This window comes from Scyliorhinus canicula, chromosome 2 (genome assembly GCF_902713615.1).
Source record: "Scyliorhinus canicula chromosome 2, sScyCan1.1, whole genome shotgun sequence".
Classification (NCBI taxonomy): domain Eukaryota; kingdom Metazoa; phylum Chordata; class Chondrichthyes; order Carcharhiniformes; family Scyliorhinidae; genus Scyliorhinus; species Scyliorhinus canicula.
Genome location: NC_052147.1, coordinates 94,499,061 through 94,512,380, shown reverse-complemented (window position 1 = coordinate 94,512,380; position 13,320 = coordinate 94,499,061). Strand labels below are relative to the sequence as shown.

The 13,320-nt window shown below is 41.8% G+C and overlaps 2 protein-coding genes across 7 annotated transcripts in view; one reads left to right on the top strand and one right to left on the bottom strand.

Moving 5' to 3' along the window:
• The window catches only part of LOC119956316 (cdc42 effector protein 2-like), a 63,181-nt gene extending 54,093 nt beyond the window's left edge, over window positions 1–9,088 (top strand). For 2 of the 4 annotated variants that reach the window (XM_038783454.1, XM_038783439.1), the window contains exon 2: window positions 7,724–9,088. In XM_038783454.1, coding sequence (XP_038639382.1) covers window positions 7,842–8,432 — 591 coding nt within the window. In that variant the 5' untranslated portion in view covers window positions 7,724–7,841 and the 3' untranslated portion in view covers window positions 8,433–9,088. Of the gene's footprint in view, window positions 1–4,221; window positions 4,288–4,312; window positions 4,359–7,723 lie in introns of those variants that run through there. The other 2 variants (XM_038783444.1, XM_038783462.1) reach the window with 2 other exon arrangements.
• Window positions 1–13,320, bottom strand: part of dnajc17 (DnaJ (Hsp40) homolog, subfamily C, member 17) — a 197,509-nt gene that overhangs the window by 46,671 nt on the left and 137,518 nt on the right. The window lies entirely within an intron of this gene.

Sequence of the window (13,320 nt, the reverse complement as noted above, 5' to 3'; positions counted from 1 at the left end):
CAACTGGGCTGAGTTAGTGGGAGAGAGGTAGGGGCAGAGATATTTGATTGGAGAAAATTATGGTTCACCCATAGCTGGATGTCTGACAATCAGCTCGACAAACCAGAAGTAGTCAATGTAGTCCTGCGCCATGTTGCGTCGGGGCCAGCATGTTGAAGGAAGCCACTGCGCATGCACACGTGGTGCCACTGTGCATGCACAGATCCCGTGGCGCCCAGTTCGCGCCAGCTGGAGTGGCATGAACTGCTCCAGCGCTGTGCTGGCCCCCTGTAGGGGCCAGAATTATTCAGGGAGCGGGCCATTCACGCGGGATGAGAGAATCCCGCCCATGATGTTTGAGTTACGACGAATGGCTCTTACAATCTTTATAAATTGACACCCCATTTTAACTTTTTGATCTCTGTTTCGACTTTGCAATGCATGCCAACATGTCATACATGCGATAGTGCTGCCCATCTGTATGACTGGACAGGTCGAACCGTCTTTATTAGGTTGGAAATGAGTGTTTTATTCTGTTAAGTTTCTTTGGCACAACTGTTGCAATTTTAATACATTTTTACGCTTACATTGTAAGAAGCGCTCAAACTCGTATGTTCACAGTTAAATTGGTAACTGACAATAATCAATGGCTTCACTACATCCCCAACACTAACCAAGTAACTTGAGCCAAGGCGTGCAGGCATCAACCGTCGCCACAGCGACTTGACAGGGCAAGAATTGAGAACATTTATCACGTCGGGTACCCCATGATGATTCTGGTACCAACAGTGATTCAGGGACCAATCCCCCATTTATACCATTGTTCCTCTGGTAAAATCAGTTCCAATTTACAATGTTTCGACTTACAACATGGTTTTAAGGAACCAAAGATGGCATAGGTGGGAGGACTGCCTATAGTAGTTTTTTGTAATGCCAATTGAAGGATAAATACTGGCCAGAATACCGGGTATAACTCCCCCCTCATTGAAATAATGCCATTAGGATCTGTTACATCCACTTTGGACTAATGACTTGTCCGAAAGGCAGCTTCCCCAATTCCCCGACAGTCCAGCACTCCATCAGTACTGCATTAGTGTGCCAACCCAGATTTTTACTAGAGTCCCTGGAGTGGAATTTGAATGCACAATCTGCTGATTCAAGAGCGGAGTGTGTCACCAACTGAGGCACAGCTCCTGTACTTGATATCTATTCCCTTTCCCTCACAGTGCTCTGTGGCTGGAGTATGCACAATCTACAAGCTACAGTGCAGAAACTCAAAGATTACTTTAACAGCAACCTCCTCTCTGAGACCTCTACCACATACAAGGGCAAGCGGGTGATAATAATTACTGGTGCTAACCAGTCATGGGAATATCAACACCTCCGGGATACAAACCATGTTGACTTGGATATATAATGTAATTCAGCAGTAGCACTGGGTCAACATCTACCAGCGTACTCACATCTCAAGAACAAACAATTACACTAACTAAGTGGTGCTATTACATAAATATATATATATATATATATATATATATATTTAGACACATAAATAAAATTGACTAAACCGCATTTGTTTTCTTGGTTTCTGCTCTTCTGTTTCTTCATTTTCTCTCATTTATTTGTTTTCATAAATACCACAATATGGTTCTATTACTTTGGACAAAGGAGCTGGTGACAGCTAAGAAAAGATTCTATCTGTCTCATGCTCTACATCTCTATCAGTTTCACAAGGTTGTTGTACAATATTCAATAACCAGACTTTTGTCTTCATATTCACACGTTATATTGAGGTTAACAAACACAGGGTTTATGGGTGAGTAGCATAGGATAGGGGCGGCAGGACATTGGATGAGCTGAAGGTATAAAAGATGGACAATGGTAGTCCTTGATACAGTTGTGTTAAGATTTTCAACAATTAATGGACTGAAATAAGGAAGAGTTGGGATGACAGAGAGAACATGAGGTCAGAAACTGAGATTATCAAAGACAATGCCAAGGTTGTGAATAGTCTGGTTGAGCCTGAGACAGTGGATAGGGAGAAGCATGGAATTAGTGGCTAGGAAAACAAGTTTGTTACACAGTTAGCTCATGTTATTGAATCATACAGTCAATGAGTCTTATTGAATCACATAGCACATCTTACAGAAACAGTCAGCGCATGGCACTTTAAAATAGCACTTTGGCATGCACCAACTGGTTTTATTAAGATTCATTTTGACTACAAAATAAGTATTATATGTGGAACTGCAGTGGTGGTGTGTGTTGGTCACTGACCTTTCACTTATGGTTCCTGGATCAATCAATCCTAGGCTGACTGGATGAAAGTCTCATTTGTGTAGTCCATGTGAGGATACAATGTGCATTAAGTTGCGCCAGTTGGTTATGTATTAGTTGCGGGCAATTAAAGTAGCACCAATTGGATGATTGGTTTGGAAAATGGAAAAAACTGGTGCAGTAGCACGCACCCTTCTGGGGCTGTGCTTGTGACAAGTCGAGATAAAGTAAAGCTTTATTCTGATCTAGCTATACTGTATCTGATTTAGGGATTGCTTGAAGGGAGGGTGGGTACTTTATGCTATAACTAAGCAGATTATGACAAGACAGTGAAGAAAGAACTTTACTCTATATTTAACTTATGATCTGTGACTGCTCGATGGGAGATTAGCCTTCCTCTGAATCGAGCCCTTGCTGTACCTGCCCTGAGAATGTTTGATGGAACAATGTAGTAGGAACTTTACTCGGCCTTATGTTTCTTCCTGGAGAGTAACCCTGACATTAGATCCACAAATGCACCCAATTTGGCACTCACTTTGTTGTCGTCAGGATAATCCAATTACCCTCCCAAATCCATCAAAATATACTCAAACTCAAAATGGGGAGAAATCAGCAAAAATAATCAGGGCTGAAGAAAACACCAAACTCAGACCATTTATTGCTCTTCTTCAAGTACGAAAATTTACATTTCAGATTCATTTAGTTACCATTCACACACCTCAGGCACAGCATAGGAACCCACAATCCTAAAGCCTTTCAAATGTTAATGCGATTTATACTTTTCCATAAAAACCCATTTAAAAAACAGAAAACATAGAGAAGGTCTCGGTGACGATAAACGTTTAAACAATGCTCAAAACTTGCAATTAAAAGATCAGAAAAATTACTCATTCCTGCTGCAGCTGAAAACCCAGTCACAGCTTTGAGAGACCTCCTCTCGAAGAAGTGAAATTGCATATACTTGCGTTTGAGAATCGATGCGTAACCAGTTTTGCAGACAAAGGGTTTGATAAATGGAAGCGAAAAATTGAAAGAGACCTGGGTGTATGTGGTTAACTGCGAACTCATTTAGGCCCAAATTTACATGTAATTCTTTTATGCCACATAACTGGTTTGTGCCCAAATTACAGTCCTTTTTGGGTGCAATACCCAGGCCTCTATCTAACCTTTATTCTTCCTGCTTTCCAGATGTTTCAGTTATGCTTCATCATTGTGTGTGTAAATTTTGCACCATTTCTTGTGTATTTAAAACCTGTGTGTGATGGGTGGAGGATGGTGGGATGTAAAGGGTCTGATGTTTCATTTCTGGAGTTGCAACTACCTGCTCTAATCTCCTTTAGATAAATGGGAATGACTTCAGCACATTTATACATATCAGTACTCATCACAATATAGGATTAGATATTTAATGTGTCAGAAGATAGGGCCTGGAAGGTTATAAAAAGCAGAGAAACAAGCATTGCTTAGAAGCCCCACTATCTACTGAGTGGAGACTGGAGAATGTGACGGCAATCCCTGAGGCCATTGAATCCCAAACGGGTTGATGTTGGGCGTGCTCACCTAAGGTCAGAAGTTCACAATAGAAAGGCAGGGTTAAAAAAAAAGCAAGGGTTGGCCACAAATAACTTCACTCATTTGTACAAGTCTTAAAAGGGGTGTGGTCAGATACCTAGCAGTGAGCTTCCCCAGGCTTTGCGCAGGGGTAGTGGGAGGATCAATGGGGCAAAAGACAAAAATATAAAAAAAGACACTGCTACCCTCGCCCAATAGATCTCATAAGGAGTCACTTAAAATGGAAAGCTCACCAACTCCCATCTCTCTCACATCACTTGGTGTTCTGCAGAGAGAAGCAGAGGGACAGATTGAATTTCCTGAGGCAGCTTTTCTCTGACCTCATGACTGTTCAGGATAGATGACGGTTCCCAAACAGCTGAGTAAAGCACGCTCTGCAGCACCAGCACTGCACAGCTTCAATTCGAGGTGTCAGCACCAGCCTCAGTGCAAACTCACAGCTTGAGCATCTGCTATTTTGTAAGTATTCAGTACCCCCATCAGCTAGTTGGGTGCCTGAAGTGAGCGCTCTGGATTTATTGATTTTGCAGGTTGGTTAGTGTGGCTATTTATGTTGTTTGAATTGTTGGAAATTTTCTAGTTTTTAGAAAATGTTGGCACAATATGGCCCATGGCATTGGAAAGTTTGTATTTTTTAAAAATTGTTGTCCTTTAATGTGACAGATGTACTGCAGTGCCAGTGTGGGGGGGGGGAGGGGGGGTAGTATTTCTTTCCCTGAAATACAGTGTTGTTGCAGTATTGATGTGTTCAGTGTTATATTGAAAAGGTTTTATAGTCTGGGAACGTTAAAATAGGTTTAGTTTGCTTGGCCCATTCTTTCAGTGTTGAAAGTCACCTTTTGCCTCCGGCATCTGCTGGGATGGGCTGGAGGAATTCTCAGTGACCTCAATTGCAATCAATTATCTGGAAATGAGCCCAAACAATACAAAAATGTAAGAGGTTAAATACTGATATTTAAAATTCACAGCCCTGGTCTGATCAGATCCAGCCATTCCCACTGACACAGATCTTGTGATGGAAATATCGGGATCTGCTGGCAAGTAGTGATGGTATCAGAGCCTGAATATCATTCAGTGCATCATTCAACCCTGGATCAGTGCACGCTGTTGCTCAGCTGGTGTTACTAGCTTTCTCTGTTTATCTTGTTGATGGATTTAATGGATGCTAGATAACAACTGAGGGAGAAAATATCAGAAGGTTATGTTAGGGTGAGATGAAGAGAGGTGGGAGGAGCCTTGTTTGGAGCATAAATGGGTCGAACCAAATGGCCTGTTTTTGTGCATTACAGTTGATATAGTTCAACATCGTCATCATCTAGACTAAAATCATGAGCTCCACTAGTTGACTCGCACGTCTGAATGAATTGTCTAAAAGATACCAGCTATGTCTGAAGGTGCAAGTTGCCAGTAAGCACAGACCACGGAGGATGAGTCACATATTCCTCCCCACCCTGACGTCTAAGGTCCATTTCCAGTTGCTCCATTGTAACATCACTCCAGGGACAGTCCGTCCAAAGTGACGAGCCAAGTCATGTCCTGAGATTAGCAGCTGCCTGACTTCCTACATCTGGGGACACATGTCAAATATGCTTTGATAGTGATAAAAAGCAACACAGTTTCTCATGCCCATGGCAACCTCATTAATATTAGCCATATACAAACTCATTTGTCGGAAATATATAGTTGTCCATGATTAAGACTAACCACATGACACTGCAGAAAATGGCAGACATTTATTTGCAGGTAAGGCTGCATCAGACAGGAGGAACTGAGTTTAGATGAGACCTTCCATTTTAAGGCTTCTCCCATACTGAATGATCTTCTGTTCATTTTGTACCTTCATTTTAGATTCCCATCATTCAGTTCTTTTTATTGCAGCTACTCCACGATATAAATTATTTTTTGGAGTACAGCAAAATTAAGGTAAATAGTGGACTTGAATTTCCTAGTTACCAGCTACTGGTTCTTTCCAAATCGAAGTTGTTGCAATGTTATTGCAGTGACAAAAATGTATACAAACCCAAACACAATGAAAGTAGTATACATGTTATAAAGATATCAGTGAGCCATCAAAAACCTTAAAATTTCATCTCAGGGATCAGAAAGCAATGGTGAAAACTGAGTACATTCTCTCTAAACCTTGCTATTAGATTCAAAGTGTAAGAAGGAGATCTGCATTTATATAGCACTTCTGGCATCTTCATGAAGTGCCAAAGAGCTTCACAATCAATGAATTGCTTTTGAAGTGCAGGAAGACATTCAGCAGTGACAACCACTTGCACTTCAATGCCTCTTCTAAATTAGGGAAAATGTATCAAGGCACTTCTCAGAAGATTAACCAGGCAAAAAAAAGCTGGCAAAATGAGGAAATCTTTGAAGGCAAGGCAATAAGTGTGGACAAAGAGGCTGGTTTTTAAGGAGGGTGTTAAAAAGCAGAGATGGAAGCCGAGAGGTTTAGAGAGGGAATTCTAGAATGTTGGGCCTAGATGGCTGGAAGCATGGCTGCAGACTATGGGACAAATAGGTTGTGGGATGTTTAAGTGGTTAGAGTTGGAAGAGGTAATAGAGATGGGGCGGGTGAGGTCATGGAGAGACATGAAAATGAGGATGAGAAAGTAAAATGGAGGCACTGGAAGTCTATGTACGTCAGGGAGGAGGATGTTAGGTGGATGATGGGATCTGTGTGGCTAGGATGCAACATTGTCAGTTTGAACAAAAGAACAAAGAAAATGACAGCGCAGGAACAGGCCCTTCGGCCCTCCCAGCCTGTGCCGATCCAGATCATTTGTCTAAACCAGTCGTCTATTTTCCAAGGATCTACTTCCCTCTGTTCCCCGCCCGTTCATATATCTGTCTAGATACATCTTAAATTATGCTATCGTGCCCGCCTCTACCACCTCCGCTGGCAAAGCGTTCCAGGCATCCACCACCCTCTGCGTAAAAAACTTCCCACGCACATCTCCCTTAAACTTTCCCCCTCTCACCTTGAAATCGTGACCCCTTGTAATTGACATCCCCACTCTTGGAAAAAGCTTGTTGCTATCCACCCTGTCCATACCTCTCAATTTTGTAGACCTCAGTCAGGTCCCCCCTCAAGTGGAAGGTGGAAGACTGGTTAGGAAGAGATTGTAAGAAGTCTTGCAATACCAGGTTAAAGTCCAACAGGTTTGTTTTGAATCACTAGCTTTCCAAGCGCAGCTCCTTCATCAGTTGAATGAAGAGGTGGGTTCCACAAACACATGTATAGACAAATTCAATAATGCAAGATGATACTTTGAATGCGAGTCTTTGCAGGTAATTAAGTCTTTATAGATCTTTACTTGGGGAGGAAATAGGTGGTCTTTGAAAGAGAGTAGATATTGTGCTAAAAGCTGAGCTCAAAGTCAAGTACAACAGCCTGAGACAACAGAAAAGGAGGAGAATGTGCTGTGCGGCAATTCTCCGGCCGTATCTGCAGCTAAAGCGTGAGCTCAATGCTGCATGCCTGCTTGCCCTCCACCAGGCGGAGGATTGGTGCAGCTTTTGTGCCATTTTTTGGGGCGTAAAACGTCACTGTTCCCACGCCGGCATCAACACAGTCTCCCAAATGGAGAATCCAGCCGAGGGTTTCTGCTCCTGATTGTATCCTTGACTCTCACTTAAAAGCTTTAAGCATTGGGTTTGGTTATGATCTCTTCCATGTTTAAGGCCCGCACATAAAGAGTAACCACTTGGGCTGGGCAGTGGGCTGTCTGCCAGGGAACCGCATATGGCCCAGCAAGGAGTTAGCACCTTCAGACAGAAATCTACAGTGTCAGGCACATGCTCGAGTTCAATTCATCTTGAATTTACTTATTCGCCAATTGCCATGTCATAACAACTCACATATTTAAGAATTCTCTTTTCATTTACACAGGATTGATCCACCAGAAGCCAAAACGCCACACCTTGAGGCTACTTCATCTTTTCAAAGTCCTTTCTACATTAATTAAACCTGTCAAGCTTGCAAGGAAAAGCTGTAGTATAATCAGAAAATGTCTATCAAAACACCCATCTACCTCAAAACTGGTTCTCCAAAAAAGAGCAAGAAGGTGAAACTGCGGGATGTCCTGTCAGCAGACATGATCAGCCCCCCACTTGGAGATTTTCGCCACAGATCACACATTGGCAAGAGTGGAGAGAGTGACACATTCGGCGATGTGTCTTTCCTCCAGGGCCAGGGTGACCTTCTGTCAACCTTGAGTACATCAAAAGATTCAGAGAGCAGGGCACCCCCAAAACCACCTCGACTACACCTAGAAGAGTCTGATGATCCAGTTGCTGAAACTGCCAATCCCATGCCTGCCAACACCGAAGCTCCAGATAGTCAACCACCAATTGATCAATCAGCCACCTTCCAGCACATCGCACCAGGGAGCTTACTGCAAGTTTTACCCTACAACAGTCACACAATTGATGAAAAGCAGCAACAAAATGAAGACTTTGAAGACCAACGATGCCCAACTGAGACAATGTTGCACGAATCTTTGTTCGGTCCATCAGAATCCATGTTTTCATTTAAGGTGGATTTGGGACCTTCGATACTGGAAGATATCCTCAAAGTTATGGATAATCACAAATCCTAAGACTTCACACTAGTTACACCATTAACTGATAGGCAATGGTAGTTAATTACAAAGTCTTCGTATATTGAGTACAAGAGCGTCAACTTGCCTTAGGCAGGCCAAGGGCAGCCGAACCGCCCAGTCACCAAAGGCACAAAAAGTGGTTTATTAGTGATTATTTAGTAATAAGCAAGGCTAGAAAATTGTAGCTAGACTTAGAGCAGTATCACAAATATATGAAACCAAACCAGATTTTCAATTGGTCAGCAGTAAATGGGCTCAGGGGGATCTTCTATTTCACTGAAATGAGAGCAACATGCAGCTTGATGTTCATCTATAATGAGCCTCACAGGGCTTTTAGAACTAGCAGAAGCAGTTTTAATGGATTTTGATCCACCTCTGCTGCCCCTGTGTTTCATGTTCCCAGCTATAAAGTGGCATCTAATTATTCCCAAATTTATGGAGCTACCAAGAGAAAGTAGAGAGAAAAATGTCATCCTCCAATGTTTTCTGACTTTTATTTGAATCTTTTTCTGGATGGCATTGTCAACATAGCAACATTGAAGTGGGCCATTCATCCCTGTGAGCCTTTTCTGCTATTGAATTAATCGCAACTGTTTGGTATCTTAACTCCATCTACCAAAACTGGTTCTCTAACCCTTAATACATTGTGCAACAAAAGTTTGTCAATTTTAGTTTTGAAATTTTGAATGGACCTACAGTTTCAATAGTTATTTTTGAGGTGGGAGGGAAAGAGGAGGGCGGGGGTTACAGATTTCCACCAGCGTCTGCGTGAAGAAACGCTCCCCGACAACATTTTTGAATGACTGAGGTCCACTTTTAAGTTTATGGACCTTTTGCTAGACTCCCCTAGCAGATAGGATGGTGGACATGGAGAAACTATCAAATCATCTTAAACACCTCAATTTCAGCCCTGACAGTCAGTTCCATAATTTGACCCTTCAGTCCACTTTAAATTGGGCAGTGTGTTTGTTGAGGATTTTTCCATTTGCTGACACAGTGCACTCAAGTAGCAATACATTGTGTTAAAGCATTAACACTACTTCACTCTGCAAAAAATAATTGATTTTTCCCAACATAATTTAACAAACATAAATTTCACAAACATAAAACTTTATCTTACATGATGTTGCAAACTACACAAGACTAAGAGGAGGCCATTCATACCTCAAACCTTTTCACCCATTCAATTAAATCATGGCTAATCTGGATCTCATCTCCGATAACTCACTTGTCAGGCCACATGGCGAATCTGTATTGTATCTCCATTTACCTTCTGTTAGACCATATTCTTTGATGAGCCGACACTGATCTAATTCTTGAAAATTTCAATTATTTCAGATCCGTAGCCCTTTGTTGCAGAGTGCTCAAGATGTCTACCAACCTTCATGTGGACAGTTGTTTTCTGATCTCACTCCTGAATGGAGTTGTTCTAATTTTAAGACTGTGCCCCTTTGTTCTGGATTAAGGACATAGAAATTGCTAAGAAGCCGTTGACCCGAGTAATCAATCTGTCATTTGATCTGCATCAGACCCAGACACGAGATTAGGAAAACCCCAGTGGAGAAGATCGTTAGAAACTATAGACCAATAGTCACCTGTTATTCTGTTGTCATGCCTCAAATTACTTGCATCCCAAAATATTGTTTTATGAAAGAAATCCCACTCTTTTAATTGCTTCCACCATCTCCCTCAGAAGCTCATTATACAGATTGGCCAACAGCTCACTGAAATGTTTCTGCAAATTTGTTAAAAATTTACCCCTTTCGAGTGAAGAGCCTTCCTCTGGTTCAAGATAATATGGAACTGCTGGTCATGCTCTGCATTTATCTTGACCCTTTAGAATCCTAAAAACAGCAATCATATCACCTTGTAAATCTTCTACTGGAAATATGGCCAATATGCACAAGCACAATCCAATTCCTCCAGACCATCAATCATTGTGCTTTTTCTCTTTTCCGTAGGCTTTCAATAGCTACAGTATCCTATCTGTAGTGGTGTCAGAATCATACACAGTATTCCAAGTGCGGTCACATGAAAGATTTAAAAGAGGGCAGGATAACTTCATTATTTTGGCATTACTGCAAAAACTTCCAATTTGTCATGCAGGACTCACAGATCTCATTTTTCAAGCATGTTATTTTCTTTCTATTCTCTTCCTGAATTTCTTTGCCCCAGTGTGAAGTACTTTGCATTTCCCTGCATTTAATCTGGCACTGGCTTTCCTAACTTCCCAGGTATACTCACACCCTCCTGTTGTTTATCCTATTGAGCTTTGGCATCTTCCACCTTTATGCCATCTTTGTAGAATCTGCAGGTTTAACCCTTGTGCTTGTGACTCCTAGTTCTGGATCATTTTTGGACATTAAACAAAATTGGTCAGAAAACAGATCCATGGGAGATTTCTTTATCAGAGGAAACAGCAGATCTGGATTTACTCTTTTGAATCCTTTTATTAGCTTGCAAAGGGGAGGCTCAATATCAGAGTGATTTGTCGGCATACATGGAGCATACACTTCACACTCAAGTGTCAGAATTTATTCTTCTGCACAATACAGACTGTTAACCTTCGAAATCTGGCCTTGTATCAAAGTGCAAGTAATACAAATAATATCACGCCACATTTTGCTGCAAAGGTTTTGGTGAAGGATGCATCATAGACTATGCCCACTGTGAGAGACACTTAACACTGCAGCTATAGATAATGCCACCTTAAACTTGCCTTTAGCGAAAGCATTTGATACCTTATAAAAAGAAAAACTATTGCACTAATATGGCATTTAGATGAGCTTGCAAAGTGCTTTATAACCAATGCATTAACTTTGAAGTGTAGTCACTGTTGTAATTTGCACTGTATAGCACTTGGCTGAGGTTTCGTGGTGATTATATGGATTAATTTGAAAGGGTTAAATTATGAATGACGTACAAGCAATTAGCTTAAGTGTCACGTTCTCCGGTCGGGCAATACAATTCCTTGTGAGACTGCTGTCATTTCAACAGCAAGCACAAGATGGATTCCCTACAATAGTTGTGTATTCTTATAAAATTGACAATATTTTGTTTGTAAAATTGAAGCCCATAGGACTAAAGGGGCGGTGTTGGCATGGATATGAAATTGGCTAAGAGACAGTAAGCAGAGACTAATGCTCTCAGAACAGAGGAGGTATACAGTGTACACATGTACTGATATTAGAACCAATGCTCTATACAACATACAGACCATCAGTTGACAGATGATAGAAAATTCTAAAATGTAGTGGATAGCATGGATAGGCGGCCCGGTGGCACAGTGGTTAGCACTGCTGCCTCACAGCGCCAGGGACCCGGATAAATTCCGACCTTGGGTAACTGTGTAGAATTTGCATGTTCTCCTTGTGTCTGCGTGGGTTTCCTCTGGGTGCTCCGTATTCCTCCCACAGTCCAAAGATGTGAAGGTTAGGTGGATTGGCCATTCTAAATTTCCCCTTAAGTGTCTAAAAATATGTATTGGTTAGGTTAAGTGGTTACAGGGATAGGGCAGGGATGGAGTGCTTTTTCGGAAAGTTGGTGCAGACTCAATAGGCTGAATGGCCTCCTTCTGCACTGTAGGGATCCTATGATTCTAGTACTAGTAGACTTTAGGAGGGCATAGACAGACAGGTGAAATCCACCAGAATAGGATGAATCAATTCAGAAAATTGTGAAGTGACACATTTCGGTTGAAAGAATGAGCAGAGGCAATGTAAACTATGTCACTTTTATGGGGGGGTGCAGGACCAAAGGCATCTGGGGGTGTAAGTACACATCTTTGAAAGTGGCAGCACAAGTTGAGGAGGATATTAAAATGGTATGAAATCCTTGGGTTTCCAGAGACACAAGAGTACAAAAGCAAGGAGTTATGCTAAGCCCTCAAAAGTACTGATAAGGCCTCAGCTAGATACTGTGGCCAATTCCAGACACCACACTTTAGGAAGGATGTCAAAGCATCAAAGATGCAAAGAAAATTGACTAGAATGTTACCAGGAATGGGTTACTTCCGTTACATGCTCCTTAGAGCAGCAAAATCAAAAGGAGGTTCAATACAGACTTTCAAATTCAATGGGGTTTGAAGGGAGTAAATAAGGAGAAACGATTCCCAGTGGCAGAAGGGCCAGTAACCAGAGGTCACAGATTTAAGGTAATTGGCAAAAGCAGAGGAGGGATGGGGAGGTTTGTATTATGCAACAAGTTACAATAATCTGGAATGCATTGCCTGAAAGGGTGCTAGAAGCCAGTTCAGTGTACCACCAAAAGGGAATTGGATAATTACCTGAAAGGAGAGAAAATTGCAAGGCTATGGAAAAAGAACCCTTCGAGCCTACTTTGCCATTCAATAAGATCACGGCTGATCAGATTTACCTCTATTTTCCTGCATGACCTCATAACCTTCGATTCCCATGTAGATCACAAATCTGTTGATTGTAGCCTTAAATATATTCAATTACCAATCTCCACTGCTTTCTGGGGATGATAATTCCAAACGCTAATAACTCTTTGAGAGAAGAAATGTCTCATCTCCATCTTAAATGGAAAACCCCTTTTTTAAACTGTGCACCAGTCCTAGATTGCCCCACAAGGTGCAACGTCCTCTCAGCATCTACCCCATCAAGCCCTCTCAGAATCTTACATGTTGGGGGTTGTTGGGTTACGGGTATAGGGTGGATACATGGGTTTGAGTAGGTTGATCATTGCTCGGCACAACATCGAGGGCCGAAAGGCCTGTTCTGTGCTGTACTGTTCTATGTCTCAATAAGATCTCTCATTCTTCAATGAGTACAAGCCTAACCTGCTCAACCTTTCCTCAAAAGACAACCCCTTCATCCCAGGTATCAGTCCAATGAACCTTCAAATGCTGTGTTCCTCCTTAAAT